This window comes from Ornithorhynchus anatinus, chromosome X1, assembly GCF_004115215.2.
Source record: "Ornithorhynchus anatinus isolate Pmale09 chromosome X1, mOrnAna1.pri.v4, whole genome shotgun sequence".
In the NCBI taxonomy this organism is placed as follows: domain Eukaryota; kingdom Metazoa; phylum Chordata; class Mammalia; order Monotremata; family Ornithorhynchidae; genus Ornithorhynchus; species Ornithorhynchus anatinus.
This window is the reverse complement of record NC_041749.1, coordinates 18,392,260-18,411,269: the sequence shown is the minus strand read 5'-3', so window position 1 is coordinate 18,411,269 and position 19,010 is coordinate 18,392,260. Positions and strand designations below refer to the sequence as shown.

Below are 19,010 nucleotides of genomic sequence, written 5' to 3'. Positions count from 1 at the left end.
TAACACCTGGTTCAGCTGTCCTGTGATAAATAGTGAATACCCCCCACTCCTACACAGGTTCCATCCCGGCCTGAATCCATCAGCCACACCTAGTAAATAACTCGAGAAGGTTCTTGTTTCTGAATACCAATGGAACCTTTCCTGGTGACTCCCTCAATTGCTTCTTTAATTCTGCATTTGTGTAGGTCTCTCTGCATACCTCTGCACCACAGCTCATGGGTGTGTCCAGGATAGCTCTCCCTACTTTGGCCCTGAGATGAGGTGGGACAGTGCTGGGTCGGCTTTACTTCTGGGTGACTTTTGGTAGGGGCAGGGATCACCCGGTTTTCAGAGGGGTCTGGCAGCGATGCCGGTTGTCACCCCTTTAAAACTAGCGGGGCGATGGAGCATAAAGAGTGGGGAGCTGAGTACAGGGGGCGGGGAGTAGAAAAGCAGCTTGGAGTTGGGATGGGCTGGCAGCAAGGAACAGATAGACTGTGAATTGACTTCCCTAGTGTGATAGGACATGGTATCGGGGATGAAGTTTGCTTTCTCTGAGGCACCTCGGCAAATAGTCTGCATCTTTCTGGTGTGATCGTACTGTAGGGTATTGGGAACGCGGATTAAACCTGTACTACTTATTAATGGTCACGAAACAATCCAAACAGCCTTGGCGGCTAGTCCATTGATTCCCTGACTATTGGGGTATGCGGCTTAGCTAATTGAAAAACAGTCGACATCCTAATAATTGGACGCTTAACTGTACTAGTGACAAAACAGAAGTTTGAGAGTAGTTTAGCTCCTTAGCTGCTCCAGTGCAACTCACGTGTTCATCGTCCATCACTGCTATGTTGATTTATTTATGGTTCCCTGGTGTTTCAGTGTAAGACTTATTTAGGCTTCTGTTTCCTCTCGTCTTCCGTCTTTTTTTTTTTTTTTTTTTAGTGCTGAGGACTCAAGGAACACAGTGAGTCAGAAGCATCATCAGATACTCCCATTTCCAGTTTATCACTTCCAGTTGTTTGGCCGAACTTCCAAAGCTGTGTGATCGTCGCTAGTGGAAAATATATGATAATAATAATAATGTTGGTATTTGTTAAGCGCTTACTATGTGCCGAGCACTGTTCTAAGCGCTGGGGTAGACACAGGGGAATCAGGTTGTCCCACGTGGGGCTCACAGTCTTAATCCCCATTTTACAGATGAGGGAACTGAGGCAGAGAGAAGTTAAGTGACTTGCCCACAGTCACACAGCTGACAAATGGCCGAGCTGGGATTTGAACCCGTGACCTCTGACTCCAAAGCCCGTGCTCTTTCCACTGAGTATGTATGGAAAATACATACTTCACCACTGTACCCCTTCTCTACCAAGCTGACTTTGACCCTTCAGAAAGAAATCTTAATGTAGCCCAGAGTTGGACTTTCCAGGTCTTTTCTGCCTTAAGACTTTCTTCTGGTCAGAACTTCAGAGAAGTCTGACTAGCGCTAATTGCTCTGCTCTATCTTCTGCGACGTGTACAGATTTGACACACAACCCGACTAGTAGAGTGTGCCATTTACCAGTTGTATAATGGCCTTTCTGGAAAACACTGAAACTCGACCCATATACCAAACTAGTAAAGCAGTGTTAACCTATTTTTAATTACTGCAACATCCTCTCTGCCAGGCATCAGGATGTCTGTCCAGTGTAAGATTACTCATGACTAAACCAAGATTGCGACTTCCTGTGCATGTTTTTTCTTCCTTTTAAGGGAAATGTGCTTATTTCCTCACCAGCTTATCAGCTGTCTTTTCCTTTGCAATAGCTGGAGTCATTGCAGGACTTGACTGCCTTAAAGCAGCTTCTGGATGCTATTCTGTAAAAAATGGCTTCATTTCTAAAAATAGAACCTGATATTGGACCACATTTTTTTTTTAATATACAAGCTCTCTCTCTCTCTCTCTCTCTCTCTGTGCAAAGGACAGTTTCCTTGTCTCCCTGTACCGTAAGGTTCCTCAGCCTTGGTCCTTTACAGTTCAGATTTGGTAAGGTAGTCTGTATTCTTTCTATGCGCTTGGGTGTCAAGTTCTTACAGGCTCCTGTTTTACGCCTGTTGGAGAAGAACCCAGAGGTCCGTCCTTGTCTCATACTCCACAAGCCCAGGATTGCAGGCAGAAATTTAGCATTGAAGGGGAGTGAAACTAGAAGAAAACATATAAGGAGAAATGGAGATGAGTGGTAAAAGTCTTTTGAGAATTTATAATTTTCTTGTGGGTACAATGCCTGATGTACCCTAAAACAGACTCTCTTTTATTCTCTGTGGAAGCTACACTTCAGGCATCCACATTTTCTTCTAGAGATGCTGGAGTATTTATGCAGAGGCTTCCCTTTCTCCTTCAGTAACTGTATCTTCCCAAGCAAGAGAGATTATTTTTAGCTCTCTTCCTCGGTCCATTCCCCACCCCTCGCTTGGAAGTGTGGACTACAGGGAAAGCAGGCCTGATTTCATTTTCTGCTCCTGGAAAAGGGTTTAGTGGATAGGATGATGTGGGAAATAGGACTCAGGCTTTCAGTTCTCCAAAATGTGTTAAAACCCAGCCATTTCAGATATCTGAAAATTGACCCTAGTAAGCACTGGGCAGTCTCATTTTTTAGGATGTTTTACTGCAGGTGACATCACTGCTACTAAGTTTCAAACTTGCAAAAAAGTTCATTTTTTTTTAACCACAATTCTTTTTATTTCAGCTCAGTTTTGGTTAACAGGAATTATTAATGCCCATCTCCCCTTCTAGACTGTAAGCTTTTTGTGGGCTGCGAACACATCTACCAACTCACCTGTACTCTCCCAAGTGCTTAGCATGCAGTAAGTGCTCAGTAAATACCATTGATGATGATAGCCCAAGTTCTCAGATGCCAGGGATTCTATCACTGTCCTTTCTTCCCCCCTTCAGGTTCCCGATTAATTGATCTCCCCCTGTGAGGTTAGCAGCAGTAGAACTTGGGAACCTAGGGTCTGAGTACACCTGTTTTTGATTGTGCTGCTAAGTCTTTAATAGAGAAATCTTCTAGGGTCCAGTGGTTCTCAGGTGCTGAATATTGGTACAACGGCTAATAAAATACCTGTCAGAATATTATTTTTCTTGTATTGAGTTTTTGTGCTTCCCTTCGTCAGTGGGTGTGGGCCCCTTAGTGAAGTGATTAGAAAGCCCAATGGAAGTTGAGAATGTAATTGGTGATCTCTCAGTATCGCCACCAGATTCAGTTTGTTTGGGAAGCTCTTCTGACCCACCAGGGGCAAGTGCTGTAAAAGACTGAAGCTCCTTGTGGGTAGGACTAGGGTCTTCCCCAAGTGCTTATTTCAGTTTTCTGCACCTAATAAGTACTCAAATACCGTGGATTGGGTATCCTAGATACTATGCAAGATACTTGAGAGAGTACAGTTAGAGTGTGATCCCTGACTGCAAGAAGCTCTCAGTTTATTTTGAGTTCTTTTTGTAATTATGATTTGTATTCAGCTTGGTAACAAATTTATTTTAGTGGCCATTGAAAACCACCATTGCAGAGTCATGGAGCAGAACCCTTGAAATGGAGGTTAGGGGGCTAAAGCGTCCATAACTTCAACTCCTTAATAGGTTGTGTTGGTTGATGTTCTTGTACCTATCGCAGTGGTAGTGCTCCACAGTAAGTGCTTCATACACAAAATAATAATAATTGATGGAGCCACTTCTGTTTTCAAAGTGAATTGTGTCTCCCCACCCTGCCCACCCAGTCCCTCATTGTACTTCAAGCCTCAAAGAGAACATGACAACAGGGTCAGTCTCAAAATCTATTGAGCATCATAGTGATAATAATTAGGATACTGGTGAGGTGCTTACTATGTGTCAAGCGCTTTTCTAAGTTCTGGTGTAGATGCAAGATGATCAGGTTGGACACAGTCTTAAAGTGAGCCCCATCATCATCACTCTTCTGGCTGTGCTAAAGACGAATAATTTGGGGGGGAAAAACCCGTGTCTTACAGGAAGGCATTTTCAGCAAAATGCCCAGTTACACTGATTGCCAAGCCACCAGGATGTTGTTAGTCAAAGTTAATCCCATCAACTAGTGGAAAGAGGAGGCTATTAGAATTACAACTGAGACTCCGTTGAATATACTTTCAAAAAACAAATGACCTAAGTAGCCTACTAATGACAAGTGAAAATTGAAAGTACATCAGACTGAAGTTGGATATACAGAGTTAGTGTAAAGTCCCTTTATGATCATGCCATATAAATCAATATAAAAATAAATTCAGTGCATTCTGGACTTTAAGGGGAAAAAATGTTTAAACCAAGTTCCAAAGTAGCTCCAACTTGCTATTTATTATAGCTAGAAGAATCGCAGTGTATCCTGTAAATTACAGTTCTGACCTGCCAAAAGCGAAACTGAGAGTTTTAAAAAGTAATGTCACTGAACACTTATCGTTAAGTGGTTTGACTTCAAAACCAGTACTCCCATTTTTTCTTAGGGTAGTTTTTTTCTCAAGTTGGAAGTTCCCTTTTTTGTACACTAAAAGATCTTTGATCTTTTTCAAGATACATCACACAGTACTCAAACTGTCAGTTGCCATCTATAGCATTTGATTGTATGCTCCTTGATATAAGGGATCATATCTTTTGCTACTTTTCTATGTTTCCCAAGCATTTAATATGGTGCTTTGCCCATGATAGGTGCTGAACAAATTCTGTCGGTAATGTGTTGACTAGAAGATGTTTCTTCACCTGCAAAAGATGTTTCTTCACCTGCAACGTAACCAAAATTCAAATGATATGCTTTTTGTGTTCCTTCATCCTCAATTAAATTGCCCCTTCAGAGGAAAATCTTAGCATTTCAGTAGAGTACTCTGATTGCTGTTTAGTAACTGTTGCAGTCTGTCTTTGAGAAACTCAAAACACAATATTATAAAAAGAGCCCTTTTTTAACCATTGACTGGCTTTTGTGGTGGTAAACTAGGTTCAGTCTTGCCTTGGGGAATCAGTCCTGTATATTGGAGTGCTTAGCTTACTGTGTACAGAGCACTGTACTAAGCGCTTGTGAGAGTACAGTATAATGGAGTTGATAGGCACAATATCTGCTCACAAGGAGATTACATTATAGCCTACAGGGGAAGACAGACATTACTATGAGTAAATTATGGCTCTGTACTTACTTGCTATCAAGCTGAGGGAGAGTGCAGAGCACAGGGGGGAGTGGGAGAAGAGAAAGTGAGGACTTAATTGGGGAAGGTCACTGTTTATGTGCTTATAATGAGGCTTTGAAGGTGGGGAGAGTAATGGTCTGTCAGATGTGAAGGGGAGGGAATTCCAGGTCAGAGGCAGGATGAGGGTTCCGCGGCGGTGAGAGAGGAGATCAAGGTACAGTGCTCCTAATGCCAACCAACTCAAAGTTTGTGAACTCTGTTGTAGTAGGATATCAGAGAGATAAGGTAGGGGGCAAGATGATTGAGTATTTTAGAGCCAATGTTTCTGTTTTATGCAGAGGTGGATGGGCAGCCACTGGAGGTTCGGGGATTGGGGAGTTGGACTGAATGATTTTTTTTGTTTTCCTTAAGAAACATGAGCAAGACAGAAGAGTGACAAATGGATTGGAGTGGGGAGAGTTAGGAGGCAGAGAGGTCCGCGAGGTGGCCAATGTAGTAGTCGAGTCGGGATAGGATAAGTGTGCTTGGATTAGCGTGGATGCAGTATAGATAGGGAGGAAAAGGGCAGATTTTAGTGATGGAAGTTGAACAGTCAGGATTTGGTGACACTGAATAGGTGGGTTCTCGCTCTGTAGATTTAGGATTGTAATTCTTGCCCTCTGCGTATCTCACGGAGACCACGTGAAATAGTACAATATGAAAGGATTCTAGGCTTAAATGGAAGCAGTGCACTGCACTCACACAGGAGAGTGCCTTCAGTCCGTCTGACCTGCCGGAAAATAAAGCTGGGTTCTGTCAGGCCGAGGTTTAGCACATCTCAGAGCCCAGCCCAAACTTTCGGTTCTGGCTGTCAATCAGTGGCATTTATTGACCGTATACAGAATTGTGCTTGGAGCAACATGGCTCTTGCTCCAAATGCATTGCATCTGGTTGTCAGCAGATCTCTCCCCCACCACCTCCCCCAGTATATTTTTGATGGGATGGGAGGCAGGGGGAAGAGTTTGCAGCTGTCATTGTTAGAGAAATCTCATTTAAAACATAAGGAAACCTAAACCAGGTTTGGGGATTTGTGGGGAGGATGCTTCTCAGCTAGAGGAACTTCATATAATCAGATGTGGAGAGTCTATGACAAGAAGGCTTACAGGATAGGAACATTCATAATTTAAAATGAAAATAGTTGTACTAGCTTTCATGCTTTTTAAAAATTATTCCTTCTTAGTTCTCTAAATTGCAGTGGAGCATATTGCTCTAAATTGGAAGAGTAGAAAGAAGATCATCTGAATGAAATCAGAATAATCAGAAAAGGAAAGGTTGGATATTTAAGCAAAATTGGGGAGAAGACTGTGTGTTTATCATAGTGTCTACCTCAGTGCATAGAACATATCTTTTAAAAAAAAAAAAGTCATATGTATTGAGCACGCGGGGAGAGTACAATACACAGAGATCGTAGACACATTTCCTGCCCACGACGAGCTTACTGTCTTGAAGGGGAGACAGATATTAATATAACTGATTTATAATAATTTATAGATATGTACATAAGTGCTCAGGGGTTGAGAGTGAGGCGAATATCAAGTGCCCCAAGGTCACAGATCCGATTGCCTAGATGAAGCAGAAGGGAGAGGGCTTAATTGGGGAAGGCCTCTTGGAGGAGATGTGACCATAAGACTTCAGTTATGTGAGTAAAGCTACAGGCCCAACTAATGGCCTTTCTACTGAGAAGCTTAACTTCACCAATTAATTGATTCCCAGGGACCTAATTTGTTTCTCTGCTACCTGTATTATGCAACAATGAAGGCTTTTTTTCCCTTCTTCACTAGGAGCCTACTTCTCTCTTCTAGTTTCTTTGGCTCCTCAAATTTGTTGACACCCAATAGCTTTGGCCAAGGGAAGAACAACTGTAGTTACTGTTCAGTGCATAAGAATGATCCATTAGAAATCAAAAAGAGAAAGAAAAGGATTAGGAGGAGCCAAATACAGTGTCTTTGTGTTAAAAGTAGAATGGTCTCCATTAAGCGATAAGCTTATTTGCAAGGATTTATTCAAGGAGTCATTTACCAATTTATTTCTGTCAAGTGTGTTGAAGAAAATTTCAAGTTTAATCCTAAACTTTTTTTTTTTGATTTAATGTATGTAGAAGGGGCATGAAATGTAGCCTTTCACAGTATCTTTGACTGGGCTGTCATTATGTCAGTAAGCTGTTTGGTGAAGCCACTGTTTTATTATTGACTAAGGTAGCAATTTCTGCTGCTTCTAGCAAATGTGGTGTTAGAGGAATGAATCTGTACTATCATTTTCCTGCAGGCAACTAGTGACATCTATCAAGGAACCATGATACCTGACTGAGGCTCCAGGATAGAAGTATGGTCCAAGTCACTTTATAAAAGCTTGGCACTGTAAAGTTAGACATTATAAAGATGTGGAAACTAATAGTAAAAGTTGACATTTTGGATTTTACTGACAAGAGCCGTTTCACATTGCCAGAGCCCTCTAAAGCCATAATTTAATGCCCCAGCAAAGAATGATGACAATATTAAAAATTGTGCATATATTACCACCGTGCTCCCCCTTCCCTACCAGCCAAAGATGTATCACTAAGCTCCTACTTGTACAGTCACTACTGGTTTATAAAAGTTACAGGCTGTATAGCCTTCTCCCCATTCCCTCACCCCTCCTAAATTTTATAATAATAATGTTGGTATTTGTTAAGCGCTTACTATGTGCCGAGCACTGTTCTAAGCACTGAGGTAGATATCAGGTTGTCCCACGTAGGGCTCACTGTCTTCATCCCCATTTTACAGATGAGGGAACTGAGGCACAGAGAAGTTAAGTGACTTGCTCAAGGTCACACAGCTGACAAGCGGCAGAGCTGAGATTTTATGCTTCCCCCCCTACCCACTACCCATTTCTGAATATACTTAAATAAGACTTTTGAGGTGGCAAATGGAGAGGGTGAAGAATAGGAGGAACCTAGAGTTTTAAGAGGAAGAAAGAAAAACCTCTTGTTCTGTCATTGGAATGGTTCTGCGGCCCAAAAGAAATTACCTGTGGAATTTTGTAATACCGGATTGTGTATTAAATATTGTCAATGATAAATGAAAGTAACCACTGAGCCAAGACTCGACTCTGAGCCCCCTGTGAGACAGGGACCGTGTCCATTCTGATTGTCTTTTACTTGCCCCCAAATTTAGCACAGGGCTTGGCACATAAGTGCTTAGCAAATTATTAAAATAAAGATTATTGTACAAATGTCCATTAGGTTTTAATTTTGGCAGCAGACTAGGGGAGCAGTGTGGGCTAGTGGATAGAGCATGGGCCTGGATTCTAGAGAAGCAGTGTGGTTCAGTGGAAAGAGCCCGGGCTTGGGAGTCAGAGGTCTTGGGTTCGAATCCCAGCTCTGTCACTTGTCCTCTGTGTGACTATGGGCAAGTCACTTAACTTCTCTGTGCCTCAGTTACCTCATCTGTAAAATGGGGATTAAGATTGTGAGCCTCACCTGGGACAACCTGATTACCCTGTATCTATCTGAACAGTGCTCTGCACATAATAAGCACTTAACAAATACCAACATTATGAATTCCAGCTTTGCAACTTGTCTGCTGTGACCTTGGGCAAGTCACTTGACTTCAGTGCCTCAGTTACAACATCTGTAAAATGGGGATTGAGCCCTGTGTGGGACAGGGACCATTTCCAACCTGATTTACTTTCATTTAACCCAGTGCTTAGTACAGTGCTTGGCACATAGTAAGCACTTAACAAATGCCATAATTATTACCATGAAAAACCCCACTAGATCCATATTTGGTGACATGAAGAGAAAGAAATAATTATGGTTTAATTCTTCCAAGTGTTTATTGGACCAGTGAACTTTACACTGTGGGCAAAATTAATCATAAAAGGAAGATTGTAATGCTTGACTTAAATTATAGTTCACTGTTAGCCAACTTGCTCTGAAATTGTGTACAGCTGTCCTTAGTGGTCTGGGGCAATTCTTAATGATGACAGTGGGTTCTCTTGTCTCCCTAGACCCCACCCAGAACCTTGAAAATAAGGATTTGCATCCCAAAGTGTCTGCTTGGGGGCCAGCTGCTCCCAATCTAGAAAAGAACTGTGGAACTCTCCTATTCAAAAATAAACATGGTTTTCCATTTCTTTTGTTGTTTTAATGAATGTTTTATTATTATTATTAAATCCTGAGCATTTAAGACTTTTTTTTTCCATTAGTGCTGGACAGCATGCTTGGGAAATTCTCAATTCATTGTTCTGTTCGTTGCCCTTTGAAGAAGCAAAATGGAGAGGGAAAAGCAAACAACTCATACGGACAGAAATATATGAGTATTACTATCTGGAAACAGACTTCCAAACTTCTGTTTGCCTATTTTGAATAGCTTAGTTTGGGTGCTTCCCCTTTTTTTTTTTTTTGATAATCATCTGTGTTCTTAAAATCATTTTACTACCAATTTATTTTAGGGTGCAAAAATTCCCCAAATTACAGATACAGTAATATAATTATGTGTATATAATAAAATGTGTGCAATACCTGAGTGTTTGCTTTTAGCCCAGGCCACAGCATTTTCGTTTGGGTTGTAAAAGTTTCTGTTGGAACTCCTGGCCTACGTGTGTCCCCAGTGTAAGCAGTCAAGGAAGGCATCTCCTATAAATTGATCTACAGTATATTCATTCTGCTCCTAAAGGAGTTCTGAATAATGCAGCAATTGGAATGGTCATGGGCACGTAATTACAAGGACAGTTACGTTGTTAGTTTTATTTAAGCTTCTTAGCATCGTATCCCTTTAAGGCCACTGCTATAAGCATTTTGTTATATTAGTGAAAGCTGACCATTTTGGTGAAAGTTACTGTAGGGTCATCTATTATTTGTTTTTTTGTTGTTGGGGTTTTTTGGTTTTGGTTTTTTTTGGGGGGGGAGGGGTGACATTTGGAATTGTCCTAAAAATAAGGTATGAGGTATAAGGTGATTGCCTCATTCTAAGAAATAAGCTGCAGGAATATTTCTCCTCGGGATCCATTGCAGTAATTGGTAGGGAAAAAAATGAAAAAAAAGAACACAGTAATAGAAGGGTTATAGCACTGTGCCATCTTTGCTCTTTTGCTCTAAGCCCCATGATAGTAGCCCGTTAGTGACATTTACCACCAGTGTTACTGCTGTTTTTATGTCGTCTTCATTAAACAGCTCTTATATTGAACTCTAAATGTTGGCTTATTAAGAATGTAATTCTTTGTCAACATAGCTTTTCAAATGGAATGTTGCATTCATTTATAGCTCTCCTCCTGCCTATGGAACTAAAGAAATTGTACAATTTAAAGAAATCATACCCCCCAAGACCTCCACAATTGGTATGAAATAGATGGGAAAAATTCCCACTGCTTTAAAACAAAAATATCTCTTTTCTATCTGCAGGTTGCTGCCGCTCCTGTTGTTTAAATAGTGATGGAGTGGAAAGGGGTAGTCTGTAGGTCCAAATAACTGCCCACCCCTGCTCTAGCCGTTCTTTAGGGGGTCTGGTGGCATTTTTATTATCTCTCTGTGAGCAATTTACCAAAGAGATAGAAAAGGGAGAATTTAGAATATGAATAGCAATTTCCCCAAGGCTTCCCAGGTGCTGGAGGGCAAGAGAAGGTTTTCTTGGAAGCACCAGCCTTCCCAGTTTGATCCCTCCAATGTCTCCATTTGTTTTTAGCCCCTTAGCTAATTCTGGAGCTTTGGAAAACTACTACTTCTCTCCCTTGAAAATGGCCGTTGTCTAGAAGAACCTGATGTAGGCCTCCTCTTCTTTCTTTTTTTTTTATGATTTGGTGGGAAGGGAGCAGACAAGGAACAGCCACATTGTAATTTGAACACTGCCCCCCTGCCCCGCTAAAGAAGGCAATGTAAAGGGGGAATCTCTGGAATCTAAGTACCTTAGCTAAAATACTCAAAAATAAAAGGAATTGTCTTGAAAACCGCCCATCTTACAAAATAAGATCACAGCGAATATATCACGTCTTTTCTCAGTGAGCAAAATCGAAAGTCAGTAAATATAAAAATTCTTGGGGCCAGAGCTGATTTTTCTCTTTTTAGGGGCCAGCATTCTTTGTATAGCGAAATTTGCAATTCTCAGACCACTGCATTGCAGACCTTACATGCCAAAAATATCGGTTTAGATAGACATTCTAATATCTTAATATTCTCTCTCATTTTCAGTATTCCATTCCCTCTGTCTGCAACTTCCTCCAGGTGTTCTTTACCACAGTCTTCTGGTTCCATGCTCTGCAGTCACACTCTGCCTGCCCTTGAATGTATGTGTTTGGAGATGGGCCCTAGTGTCTGCTCCTCTGTGCGACTGTGTTCATGGGAAGAAGAGACTGGAAAAGCCCTGCTCAACCCAGGACCCAAATCCATGCCAAATTGGAATTGGTTTGGCACTTACTTCTGGAGTGGAAAGATTGTAGCTGTCTGTAGCTTGTACTTTCCAAGCCTTTAGTACAGTGCTATGCACACAGTAAGCGCTCAAATACTATTGAATAAACGTAGCTGTCTAGACTGTAAACTCAAACTCTAGACTGTATGGCGTAGTGGATAGAGCACTGTCCTGGGTGTCAGGAGGTCATGGGTTCTCATTCCAGCTCCACTACTTTGCTGTATGACCTTGGGCAAGTCATTTCACTTCTCTGTGTCTCGGTTATCTCATCTGTCAAATGGGAGTTGTGACCGTGAACCCCACATGGGACAGGGACGGTGTCCAATTTGATTTGCTTGTATCAACCCCAGTTCCAGTAAAATGCCTAGTACATAGTAAGCACTTAACAAATACCATCATTATTATCATTATTAAGCCCGTCCTCTAGACTGTAAGCACATGGACAGGGAATGCGCCTACCAATTCTGTTACGTTGTAGTCTCCCAAATGCTTAGTATAGTGCTGTGCACACAGTAAGCACTAAGTAGCTATGATTGGGCGCTGATCAGTAGGTAGATCAAGGAATGGGGTACCTGAGAACAGCTCCTGTAACCCTGGACTTGAAGATTAGACTTTTGGCTTGGCCCAAACTTATCAGTTTTTCCACTCTGTCCTCAATCGAACATGGTGAGAGCAGCAGGAGACAACAAGGCCAGATTGCCAGGATGTGAGTCCGGTGGCCAAATGCAGCCAGTGTGGGCTTCTTGGTTGACTATGGAGCTTGGGACCAGTTGACCACGACTAATAACATAAACATCCTTGCTCTTGGAATCAGTTCATTGCCACTAAGACCTGGGGAGTGGAAGAGAAAGAACCTGTGTTCTATTCAGAATGGTATGTTATTTTATTGGGCTGAAGTCCGATGCATTGTAGTTAAGCGACGCATAGTAGTGACGCATTGTAGTTAGGCCCAGTTCAGAATGAATTGGGGATAGAATTACTCTGTTTAAAGTGATTTTTATTAATTCTGGTTTCTTGTGTTTCTCATTTCTCTGTTTCAGGAGTTGTTGGATAAGTTTTTAATAGCGAATGCAACTAACCCAGAGAGTAAGGTCTTCTACCTGAAAATGAAAGGAGACTACTTCCGGTACCTTGCTGAGGTAGCATGTGGAGATGACCGAAAACGTAAGCATACGTTGAAAATCAGTGATATGCTTCTTTTTCTTTACTTTTTCTCCTCTCTACCCCCTCCAAAGAAATCTCATTCTCTATGTGAAAAGCAGTAAATATTATACCTAAAAATGTAGGTCTTAAGCCTTAAACATAACTTTTATATTGTATATAGTGGATTTTAAAATCTTCCATCTAATCAGTTCAAATTTGAAATTAGTTGAATCTCTGCTTTTTTTTTCCTTCCAAATTCTCAACATCATAGTCTTGCTATTACCTGATCACCACTTAGTTCATTAAATCGTGTGAAGTTTTTCAAAATGCAAAGCCATTATATTATATAGAGTCTTAATTTTAGAGATCAGGCATTCTTTAGGACAGGTAGATGGTCTAATGGAAAGGAGCATTAGACTAAAACTTTTGAGAACCGGATTCTAGTCCCATTGTCTGTGGTATGTTGGGCAGATTTCTTAAACTCCTCGAACTTGGTTTCTCACCTATAAAATCAGGAACTTAATTCCTTCTCCCTACCTCACAGGGTTGTTAGGGTTAAATGAGTCCCTCACTCTGTTTCCCTTTCCTCAAGCCATTGCTGCTGTCACAGCTGCTGGAAAGCCCTGGGATCTGGTCTTTTTTCCTTCCTGTCTTTCCTGCCCCACACTCCCAGATCGGGCCAGAAGTGTTGCCAATTAGATTACGTTAACTACCACGTGATTTGGTGGTAGAAAGGCAAAGTAAATTTCTAGGAGATGTTTGTATATTTGTAGTAGTCATAGTAATCGTACCAACACTGTACCAAGTGATGGGGAAAATTACACACAACCCCGGTTCTCAAGGAGCTCACAATCTCATGTAGAAGGGAAAGAGGACAGGCGACAGAGAAGGATGAAATGATTTAAAAAAAATAAAATAGGAAGGGCAAAGATATATACAAAAAGGGGGGTGAGGCATCATGGCTAGAGGAGCAGAATTTTGGCTCATCGTGGTTCTGGATCCAACAGTCAGAGCTGCAGGAATAGTCTTCCCCATGTTCTGGAAGTTGGGAATGGCTCGTGCTGCTGCTGCTTCCTCGCCCTCCCGGCTGGGCAAGAGGAAGCTGCTGGGAGTCCTCTCTGACAATCTGGTTTCAGTGGTACTTCTCAAAATCATCTTTGGTCAGGGATACCCCCAGAACCACAGGATGGCAAAGTCTGTGGGGGTGAAGGGAGTGCTCACAGAAGGCTTGTCTTGTATTTTGTACGATGACGCCCCATCCTTGGGAAGGAAATGCCAGTACATTTGGACTCAACCCGTTAGACATAGTAGTAGTAGTAGTAGTTGTATTTTTTTGAGCACCCTCTTAGCAGGGGGCGCTGAACTGGGCTCTTGGGAAGTATAGTGTTAAGAAATGACAATTTTCAAGCCCACAAAAAGCTTACATGGTAGCAGGGGAAACCAATAGAAGATATTCAAAACTCAAGTGGTCAATGTAGAGTACACATAAATTAGATGAGTGCAAGCCAGGAGGTTTGGGGCTCACTTCTGGAAGATGGGAAAAACAAGCAGCCCCACAACATGCAGGATGATTGTTCAACCACTCCGTGGGCACACCACGTTTGTGCACACTGCACAAACACACTTATTGCCCAGCCACTCGAGGCCTGGAAAGAAGTTAAAGGGAGCCTGAGCTCTGTTGGAAACCTCTGCTTTAGAGAAACCGTAGACAGCACTGAACGTGAACATTTATAACCAGAATCTATATTGGTTTCTGAGTTTTCCCAGGTTGATGTACTATATGAGCATTACATTGTAAAATTTCATTTTTCCTAGTTTTAGACTTGAAGGGTAAGGGAGAAGAGGAGTGAAATGAGTTGAACCTTTATGTCTGTAAAGGGACAGAGACAGTTTAGGGAAAGGCCCCGGATGTGTGTGTGTTTTATTTTTTGATGGAATTTGTAATGTATTTACCATGTAGTCAGGCACTGGATTATAAGCACTGGGGTGGATACAAGCAATTCAGGTCTGTCCCACATTCATTCGGTAGTATTTATTGAGCGCTTACTATGTGCAGAGCACTGTACTAAGCACTTGGAATGTACAGTTTGGCAACAGAATTGGCCACATGGGGCTCACAGGCTTAATTTTGTAGATGAGGGAACTGTGGCACAGAGAAGTCAAGTGACTTGCCCAGGGTCACACGGCAGGCAAGTGGCAGAGCTGGGATTAGAACTCAGGTCTTTCTTACTCCCAGGCCCGGGCTGTATCTACTAGGCTACTGTATCTCCCCAATCACGTGTCCCCCGTGATCATTCCCCTCTCTCTTTTAGGGAAATTGACTATTTTTAGGTTGGCAGCCTGGGTCCCTGGGTTGTCTTGGTCTCCTGCTTTATAAATTCTGTGGTTCTGGAATGAGTCAACTCACATGTGGAAGCGTAGGAATGTGCTACTTGAGGTTGGTGACAGTTCACCCATCTACCAGCTCTGTCATCTTCCCTTTAGAATGTTCATTATTTTGTAGTGATCTCAGCGGTCAGGGAAGTTTTTGGATTACTCTTCAAAGAAGACATTACCTTGGTAACTCTGAAAATTGTTTCTAGAGCTTCCTTTTTGGATTACAGAAGTAAGAAGAGCCTGTCCCTCTTGACTGTAATCTTGTGAGCAGGGAACGTGTCTAGCAATTCTACGGCACTGTACTCTCCCAAACATTCTCCCAACGCACTGTACCATTGATCGACTGTCAGCATTGTTCTCTTTCTAGTATTTATGTTTATCAGATAATACTTGCTAGGGCTTCCCATCCCTCCTCTCTGGATTTTCGGGATGACTGCCTACTCATTTTCCCAACATGAACATCAGAAATTTTGAACTTTCCTGGCTTATTGAGAGAAATCACCCGCTGTTAGGGATTTAGCCAAGAAAGAGTTGGTAAGTAATGTTTCCTTTTCTTTGCCCAAGGCACTCGCTAGATTTATTTACTAGATATTTGGTTACCACAGGGTTGATGAATAAAGTACAGATTATTTGGTTGAAATCTGCAAAGAGAAACTTACCCAGTAAGTTAAACATATGTGATCATCAGCCTCTCTCATCTCAAATGGGGAAAAGTAGATTCAACATGTTTCTATTTATTTTTCTTTCATCAGAAACAATAGATAATTCCCAGGGCGCTTATCAAGAGGCATTTGACATCAGCAAGAAAGAGATGCAACCTACACATCCGATTCGCCTAGGGCTAGCTCTCAACTTTTCTGTATTTTACTATGAGATCCTTAACAACCCAGAGCTTGCCTGCACACTGGCTAAAACCGTAAGTTCATTATTCAACAGTCTGCACCTGGAGACAGATTTTTAAGATGGACCTCTTAGATTGTGATCGAATTAAATTATAGATATTTCACCTCTTAATACCTCCGGATTCTTTCTTCCTAATGGTCATTTAAGACCATTAAAACACCAAATATGTGCATAAAGTCATTTATATGGGTTTGCCCCAAGCACATTGTGGACCATTCTTATTTATCCTTTCGTCTATGGCTGCAATTCCTATAGCTCCTATTACCACCACTTCATGCTGTTAATGGAGGGGTGGTGGGAGTGAGAGGGTTTTTCTTTTTTCTCTCCCTCCACCGCCCATACATTTCACTTTTCTGACTAATCTAAGCCAGAAAATTGAAGTTTATTGTATCAGAAAAAGATTGTGTCACAGAATTATAAACTCTAGTATAAGGAACAGATCCATGCGAGGGAGGCAGTGATATATTTCTTTTAACACATGGTGTTGGGATTAATTTTTTTTTATTATGGTACATATAAACTATACTTGCATGTCTTTAGGCTTTTGATGAGGCCATCGCAGAACTCGATACACTGAATGAAGATTCATACAAAGACAGTACCCTTATCATGCAGCTGCTTAGAGACAACCTAACAGTAAGTTGCTCTTTTTATAAACTAAGACTCCTATAAATGTCATCTTTGCTTCTGGAAAAACAGTTGTTCACTTACAAAATGCTTCTGGTGCAGTGTTATGTAATAGTATGTATACTACCAAATTTTCCTTGGACAAGAGATTTTATATATATAAACATATATATACACACACACACTTTATATAGCGAAGCAGTGTGGCTCAGTGGAAAGAGCACAGGCTTGGGAGCCAGAGGTCATGGGTTCGAATTCCGGCTCTGCCACTTGTCAGCTGTGTCACTGGGCAAGTCACTTCACTGTGCCTCAGTTCCCTCATCTGTAAAATGGGGATGAAGACTGTGAGCCTCACGTGGGACAACCTGATGACCCTGTATCTACCCCAGTGTTTAGAACAGTACTCTGCACATAGCACTTAACAACGCTGGAGAAGCAGCGTGGCTCAGTGGAAAGAGCATGGGCTTTGGAGTCAGGGCTCATGAGTTCGAATCCCAGCTCTGCCACTTGTCGGCTGTGTGACTGTGGGCAAGTCACTTAACTTCTCTGTGCCTCAGTTCCCTCATCTGTAAAATGGGGATTAAGACTGTGAGCCCACGTGGGACAACCTGATTCCCCTATGTCTACCCCAGCGCTTAGAACAGTGCTCGGCACATAGTAAGCGCTTAACAAATACCAACATTATTATTATTATTATTAAATACCAACATTATTTTTTTATATATCTATATAGATATATATAAATTCTCTTGTCCAAGGAAAATTTGCTAGTGACTGAGTTTGTTTGTTTAAAAGAAGGTACGCTTAGTTTTAAAATCGAATGTTGTATAAAGCTCTCTAGGAGGTTTTCAGAGTTATCTTTATAAGCAAATTGTTTCTGAAGTCTTTCAGCTAAATCTCAGTTGATCTTTAATATAATGTGAATTGAGAAAATGCCTAGAAATAACGGTTGCGGTTCTTCTTGTCTTTCCAGTTATGGACATCAGACAGTGCCGGCGAGGAGTGTGATGCTGCAGAAGGGGCAGAAAACTAATCTGTCCACAGGGTGTCATCTTCCCTCCCCTCTCAAGAAACCTTTTTACACGTCTCCATTCCTTATAGCTCCACTTGGATTTCCTATAGCAAAGAAAACCCATCCATGTGTATGGAAATCAACAGTTTATAGTCTTTTCACACTGCAGCTTTGGGAAAACTCCATTCCTTGATTTGTGTTTGTCCTGGCCTTCCTGGTGTGCGGTTACTGCTGTAGAAAAGTATTAATAGCTTCATTTCATATAAGCATAAGTAACTTCCAAACACTTATGTAGCGGACTACAGTGTATCTGGTATTTAAAAAATCTGAACCAGTTCTGCAGGTGACTGGTTTTTTTGTTTTTTTGTTTCATTTCGTTTTTTTTGTATTACAGTAAAAACATGGAAATGTAGTTAAATTGAAACTGAAGAGTTTTACGTCTTTTTTTGTTTTGTTTTGTTTTAAATTTCCACAGTCCCTTCCTAATTTTGCAGGGATTTCCTTTCAGTTAACAACTTTCACCCGATCTTGTATATTCCTTTTAAGTCAGAATCTGGAAATATTTGGCTAAATACTAAAAGTTTGCTATTGGGTATGACAAATAAATCTGAAATGCCTCTGTAAACTATATTTTGGAGGCCACCGTATACCTGACGACCTGAAGTGTTCTTATTCACTCTTCAGTTGCCATTGTTTAAGACGACAACTTCGCTCCCCAATAAAAGTTCACTTACACTCCTGCCTTTGTAGTTCTGGTATTCTCTTTATCATGTACTAAAAATAGCATGTTCCAGTCCAGAATACAAGCAGTGTTTTTTTAAGCAAACTTAAAGCGCATGTCATTCTTGAATACAGTAGAGTGGAAAAACAATTTGACGTACACAAGTCCAATACTAAAATCTTAGTACTTTTCCATGCAGATTTTGTGCACGTGCGAGGGTGTTGAGTATGTCCAGTGATTGTTAATTAGAGAGTTTGGACCACTATTGTGTGTTGCTAATCATTGATTGTAGTCCCAAAAAAGCCTTGTGAAAATGTTATGCCCTATGTAACAGCAAAGTAACATAAAATAAAATTACATTTTATAAACCATTTACTATTGCTTTGTTAAAATTGCATGTCATTATTTTGAAGGCAAACCTAGGTGAATTTATTTTTATAGGCATAACTTCTGTCCTTATATCATACCCCAGTAAGACTTAATGAAATGACCCTATCCAAACTTCATTTACATGCCACCAATAACGCCCTCCCTTCCCTAATATTGTGTCCCTTCCCTCCACATAATTGTCGGAGGCGAAACCAAGAAGATTATGATGTTAGATCTAAAACGTGTTGACGTTAAGGGGAGTCCCTCTGTGGGAAATAATACGATCAGCACTGAAACCCCGTTGACT

General features: G+C 41.3%; 1 protein-coding gene across 1 annotated transcript in view; it reads left to right on the top strand.

Moving 5' to 3' along the window:
• The window catches only part of YWHAQ (tyrosine 3-monooxygenase/tryptophan 5-monooxygenase activation protein theta), a 30,492-nt gene extending 11,785 nt beyond the window's left edge, over positions 1-18,707 (top strand). Inside the window, exons 2-5 of the mRNA XM_029051009.2 lie at positions 12,593-12,716; positions 15,824-15,987; positions 16,515-16,610; positions 17,575-18,707. Of these exons, the coding sequence (XP_028906842.1) occupies positions 12,593-12,716; positions 15,824-15,987; positions 16,515-16,610; positions 17,575-17,634 (444 nt within the window). The 3' untranslated portion in view covers positions 17,635-18,707. The remainder of the gene's footprint in view (positions 1-12,592; positions 12,717-15,823; positions 15,988-16,514; positions 16,611-17,574) is intronic.
• The last annotated feature ends 303 nt before the right edge of the window (positions 18,708-19,010 follow it).